General features: G+C 42.7%; 1 protein-coding gene across 1 annotated transcript in view; it reads left to right on the top strand.

The window, feature by feature from the left end:
- Positions 1-1,222: 1,222 nt before the first annotated feature.
- Positions 1,223-6,383, top strand: part of LOC107298383 (phosphoglucomutase-2-like) — a gene marked incomplete at both ends in the record, with an annotated part of 27,903 nt that continues 22,742 nt past the window's right edge. Inside the window, one exon of the mRNA XM_015827758.2 lies at positions 1,223-1,297. Coding sequence (XP_015683244.2) covers positions 1,223-1,297 — 75 coding nt within the window. The remainder of the gene's footprint in view (positions 1,298-6,383) is intronic.

Genomic DNA, 6,383 nt, shown 5'->3' with positions numbered 1-6,383 from the left:
AAGAAAGAATGAAGAAGAAATAATAAGAATGAAAATGAAGAAGAAATAAGAATGAAGAATGAAGAATAAGAATAATGAAGAAATAATAAGAATGAAGAAGAAGAAGAAATAATAATAAGAAGAAGAATGAAGAAAGAAGGAATAATAATGAAGAACGAAGATTGAAGAAGGAGGAGAGGAGGAGGAGGAGGAGGAGGAGGAGAAGAAGAAGAAGAAGAAGAAGAAGAAGAAGAAGAAGAAGAAGAAGAATAATGAATGAAGAAGAAATAATAAGAATGAAAATGAAGAAGAAATAAGAATGAAGAATGAAGAATAAGAATAATGAAGAAATAATAAGAATGAAGAAGAAGAAATAAGAAGAAGAATGAAGAAAGAAGGAATAATAATGAAGAATGAAGATCGAAGGAGGAGAGGAGGAAGAGGAGGAGGAGGAGGAGAAGAAGAAGAAATAAGAATAAAGAATAATAAAGAGTGAAGAAGAAATAATAAGAATGAAGAATGAAGAAGAAATAATAAGAATAAAGAATGAAGAAAAAATAAGAATAAAGAATAAGAAATGAAGAAATAATAAGAATGAAGAAGAAATAAGAATAAGAATAATAAGAATGAAAAAAGAAGGAGAAGGAATAATAAGAAGGGAGGAAGGAAGGAAGGAAGGAAGGAAGGAAGGAAGGAGAAATACTGTGGCTAAATCTATGCTTCAGGACATTGGTGAAGGGCTCTCCCTAAAAGACCCCACCAAAGCCCCTCTCCCCTTTGATCTCCTTTTAGGGTAACCACACGGGGTCCTTAGGTTGCCCTAAACAGCCCCCTACCCATCCTCCTGGGCAGAGAGAGCAAAGCAGGTGGGGAAACATGCTAAGCAAGGACTGAGCAACAATGTAACCAAGGAGATTGTCTCCAGAGCCAGATCGGCTCCCTACGACGTCCACGAACCCATGGCAGGCAAGGGTGATCTCCCGGTGGTCTCCTGTCCCCCTCCTTTTCCTTTCCTCCCCTCCCCTCGGTGGGCGGAGCAAGGCAAGACCGCCTCCTGGGCGTCAACCCTTCCCCCCCACCACCCCCACCCTCGCGGAGCTCCTCCTCCTCCCGAAGGGGCTGCTGTGATTCGTCGGGTTCCGCCCACCCCTTGACTCCGCCTCCCGGGGCGGAGCCTACAGCCAGACCCGGCAGTCGTGGCCTTCTCTCTCTCTCTTTCTCTCTTTTCTTTCTTTCTTTTTCTTTTTGCATCTTTTGGATGGCGGAGGCGGCGGATCGCGCCCGGGCGGCGGCAGCCCAGTGGCTGCTCTGGGACAAGGTGAGAGCAGCTAGACGACCCCCGGGGCGCCCCAATTCCAGATTCCCCCCCCTTCCCGCGGAGCTGCAGACAGAGGAAGCCTGGGGGAGAGGGGGGGGCTCCTTCGTTTCCCAGTACAGTAGACTGGATCGCTCCCGGAAGGGGTGGGGGCTTTCCTGGTGGTCTCCCTTCCTTTGGCTAACGCGGCTCCCCTTTATTCCAAGGCTAGCAAGGGGGTGCGCGGCTGGGATCTGTTGCAACCAGGCGCCCCCTCCCCCCCAAAAAGGGAGAAAAAAATTAGGGGTTGGGGTGTCCCCAATCGCTCCCGGTGGGGGGGGAGATTTCCTGGTGGTCTCCCTTCCTTTGGCTAACGTGGCTCCCTTTATTCCAAGGCTAGCAAGGGGGTGCGCGGCTGGGATTTGTTGCAACCAGGCGCCCCCCTCCCCCCAAGAAAGGGAGAAAAAATAGGGGTTGGGGTGTCCCCAATTGCTCCCGGTGGGGGGGGGAGATTTCCTGGTGGTCTCCCTTCCTTTGGCTAACGCGGCTCCCTTTATTCCAAGGCTAGCAAGGGGGTGCGCGGCTAGGATCTGTTGCAACCAGACGCCCCCTCACCCCCCAAAAGGGAGGAAAAAAATAGGGGTTGAGGTGTCCCCAATTGCTCCCGGTGGGGGGGAGATTTCCTGGTGGTCTCCCTTCCTTTGGCTAACGCGGCTCCCTTTATTCCAAGGCTAGCAAGGAGTGCATGGGAGGGAATCTGTTGCAACCAGGTGCCCCCCCAAACAAGAAAAAAAGCAGAATTGGGGTACCACCACCCCCAACTCTCCTTTGAATGGCTTCGATGGGTTTGGAACCGGGTCCCGTTTCTGCTCCTGCAGAAGAAGAAAAAAGAGGGATGCAACGGGCGCGGGACTGGTTTGGCCGGATTTCCCGGCATTGATTTCCATCCTGACTCTTCCTGGTTTGATCCTGCTTGGGAAATCTCCCCCACGTTCCCGGGAGAAAAACCAGAGTGGGCACGTTCGAGGCCAAAGCAGCTGGAGTCCTAAGCAAGGGCCTAAAGGGGAGCTGTGAGCATATGGGCAGTTCCAAGTAGGGTGGCTTTTGCAAAGTCAGGATATTCGGGTCTAATCAGTTCAGGATGTCCATGTATCTGCTAGGCGGCCCTTTGGGTCTGGCTCCAAGGGCTCCTTTTACTAGGGGTGCAAGCCTTGATCTCTGCCCCCGTAGTCGCTCAACTTCAGTTTGCAAATCAGGATATTTTGTTATTTTTCTCCTCTTCAATTCGTGCATCACCTAGTAGTGCCATCTCAATGAACCAGACATCAGAGAGGGAGAGGGAGAGGGAGAGAGATGTATAGAGATAGGTAGGTAGGTAGGTAGGTAGGTAGGTAGGTAGGTAGGTAGGTAGATAGATAGATAGATAGATAGATAGATAGATAGATAGATAGATAGATAGATAGATAGATAGATAGATAGATGATATAGAGAAATAGAATGAGATAGACAGACAGACAGATAGATAGATAGATAGATAGATGTATAGAGATAGATAGATAGATAGATAGATAGATAGATAGATAGATAGATAGATAGATAGATGATAGATAGATATAGAGAAATAAAATGAGATAGATAGATAGTTGTATAGAGATAGATAGATGTATATAGATAGATGATATAAAGAAATAGAATGAGATACATAGATACATGTATAGAGATAGATGTATAGAGATAGATAAATGTATAGAGAGAGAGACATAGGGAAATAGAATGAGATAGAGATGTGTATGTATATATAGAGAGACAGAGACAGAGACAGAGAAAGAGAGAGACAGACAGAGAGAGAGATAGATTATATATAGAGAGAGAGACAGAGACAGACAGACAGACAGACAGACATAGAAAGAGATAACTTTTATTGTCCATTTACTGTGGGCACACTGGCACACATCAAAAATTCTTTTGCCTGCTCTCAAAATTGTACACATACCTAACACATATAGACATGCTATATACATACATATGTATATACATTATTATGATGGATGGATAGGTAGGTAGTTAGGTAGATATATATTGTCATTCTTTACTGTAGGCACACTGGAACACATAAAAAAAAATTGCCTGCTCTCAAAAGTGTACATATACCTAACACATATAGGCATGCTATATACATACATATGCATATGTTGTTTTTATTATTATTTTGGCCGGAACCAGCCTGTCCTTCTTGCTTCGTTCCCATTGAATTCTCTGAGGTTTGTAATTTTTTTGTCATTTTTCGTAGTGGCGTCACTGGCTCAGTTATCTGGCTCTTTATCCAAAGCTTTTTTATTCAGTATTTGTATAAAAGTAACTTCCAGGGGCAGGATGAAAATGGGGTGGGGGTGGGGGTTTGGTGGGGGGGGGAGTGAAGAGAGAATTGCTGGAATGAGCCCACATCCTCCGCTGTGCCACAACTTAGTTGTGCTCTGATGTAAGTCGGTGGTTTCCTAGCAGGTGAAGAATCGGTTTGGTGTGTAAATATGCAGCGTGGAGAGGGCTAGGAATTAGGGGAGCCAAGGTCATCTCCCCTCTTTATGGAAAATCAAAAAAAAAGTAGAGGAAGTCCTCATCTTACGAACAAAATTGAGCCCGAATTTTCTGTCGCTAAGTGAGACATTTAAGTGAAACCGTCATAAGTACATGTCAGTTGCCAAGCGTCCGAATTTTGATCAGGTGACCGCGGGGGACGCCGCAGCAGCTGTGTGAAAAACATTCGTAAGTCACCTTTTTTTGGCGCCGTTGTAACTTGGAACGGCCGCTAAACAAACTGTTGTAACTTGAGGACTGCGTCCAGTGGAAAAATGTACGGTGCTGATTAATTGAATGTAATTGCCAGGATATAAAAGCCTTCTGGAGTGCTAAATGTAAGAAAGTTATTTTTATTTAACCGATAGAATAAGAATTGTACTAATTTTTAAATATGAGGCAGTAAAAACCAAGGGGAAAAGAGAGGAAATATCAAGGAGAGAAGCAACTTAGAACTAAGGAGAAACTTCCTGACAGTGAGAACAATTAACCAGTGGAACAACCTGCCTCCAGAAGCGGTGAATGCTCCAACACTGGAAGTTTTTAAGAAGAAACTGGACAGCCATTTGTCTGAAATGGTATAGGGTTTCCTGCCTGAGCAGGGGGTTGGACTAGATGACCTCCAAGGTCCCTTCCAACTTTATTATTATTATTATTATTATTATTATTATTATTTAATGTAAAAGTTTGAGCTCTGCACTAAAGATATTTGTATGTTATTGAATTATTGACCAACGCAGATGCCACGTTGCTTTTCAAATATTTAAATGTAAAACTAGAAAATCCATAACATTTTCTTTTTTTTAAAAAAAAACAGTCTTCTGGGGTGCTGCAAAATTCAATTTGGATTGTCACATGTCATAAGTACCACATGCTTGTAGAACACAGTGTGTTTTTAACCTGTTCATAAAATAAAATCCTTGAATGAATGGGATAACGTGATTCAATTTATGTTATTTAATCATCGCCTCCTCTGCTGTACTATCTTAGTTAGGACATATTAGAGTTTGGCAGGACTCAGGAAGGACGTCTGTCATATGAGTTTTGTTAGGTTTTCAAGACCCTAAAGGGTATTTTATCTCCATTTGGCTGTTGCAACTCAAATAACCAGGCAAACGGAATACCAGAATAACAGAGTTGGAAGGGACCTTGGAGATCTTCTAGTCCAACCCCCTGCTCCAGTAGGAGACCCCATAACACACTTCTAGTACGGATTCCCCTCAGCCCTTATCCTCAAGCTATCCTCAATACTTCTGCAAATGTCAGATAGTAAATGGAGAGTGAGGTGGGCGGTATCTAAATTTGATAAAGAAATCAAAAGGCCCGGTCAGTATCCGGAATGGAGGTTTTTATTTTCACTTTCATAATTCAGGTGCTTTGTGTGCCACTGAGATGGAAAGGATAAATAATAATAATAATAATAATAATAATAATAATAATAATAATAATAATAATAATAATAATAATAATAATAATAATAATAATAATAAAGTTGGAAGGGACCTTGGAGGTCATCTAGTCCAACCCCCTGCTCAGGCAGGAAACCCTATACCCTTTCAGACAAATGGCTGTCCAGTCTCTTAAAAATTTCCAGTGTTGGAGCATTCACCGCTTCTGGAGGCAGGTTGTTCCACTAAATGAAGCTGCCTAAGCAGGGCATTAAAATGCAAATAAATACCCAAAGCTCTACAGGTAGCCCTCAATAATTCGTTTAGTGGCCGTTCAAAATTACAACGGCCTTGAAAAATGTGACTTACGACCATTTTTCACACTTACGACCGTTGCAGCATCCTCGTAGTCACGTGATCAAAATTCAGACGCTTGGCAACTGACTCATATTTACGACGGTTGCAGCGTCCTGGGGTCATGTGATTCCCTTTTACGACTATCTAACAAAGTCAATGGGGAAGCTGGATTGACTTAACAACCATGTTACTAGCTTAACAATGGACTATCTGTATATGACTTTTTTTTTTTTACAAAACTTTACGGTTTTTTTCAGCTTTTTGCCTACCTGAGTTGCATTCCTCAAGACTTTTTCATAACATGCATTTTTTCACATAATGGGGGACATGCTTTAAACATTTAGCCTGCGTCTAGTTTATTATACAAATACTGTTTCGAATCCTCCCATTGGGATCCCTTTTCAAATAAGTCTGCTTTCTAAGATTCTGGACAAATGCAAAGGTTTCATTGTTGGGATCCAAGGCATGTAAACAAAGGACAATAATTCAGAATAGATCAGAAGGTGCTAGAAATATAAATGCTGAACAGCAACAATATCAAATTATGCAGAGGACAGCTAAAAAAATGACTAAGCCTCTAAATTCCTGAGCCATCAAATAGCTGAAATTAGTCCTAAATCTTGCAGAGGGAGTCACTGATAAATCCTAACCGCTGTCTGGTTAGAAAATAGGGATTAACACTTCTTAGAAGTTAAAATTTAAACCTTTGAGAGCTAAAAATAGTTATTTCAGATTATGGTATTGAAACGGTTTAGAAGCCTCAGCATGGACACACACCTGTGTAATTGCAA

The sequence above is a fragment of the Protobothrops mucrosquamatus genome, unplaced genomic scaffold (assembly GCF_001527695.2).
Source record: "Protobothrops mucrosquamatus isolate PMUCROS unplaced genomic scaffold, P.Mucros_1.0 scaffold3932, whole genome shotgun sequence".
Classification (NCBI taxonomy): domain Eukaryota; kingdom Metazoa; phylum Chordata; class Lepidosauria; order Squamata; family Viperidae; genus Protobothrops; species Protobothrops mucrosquamatus.
Note: the sequence above shows the minus strand (reverse complement) of the source record. Positions and strands in the feature narration are given on the sequence as shown.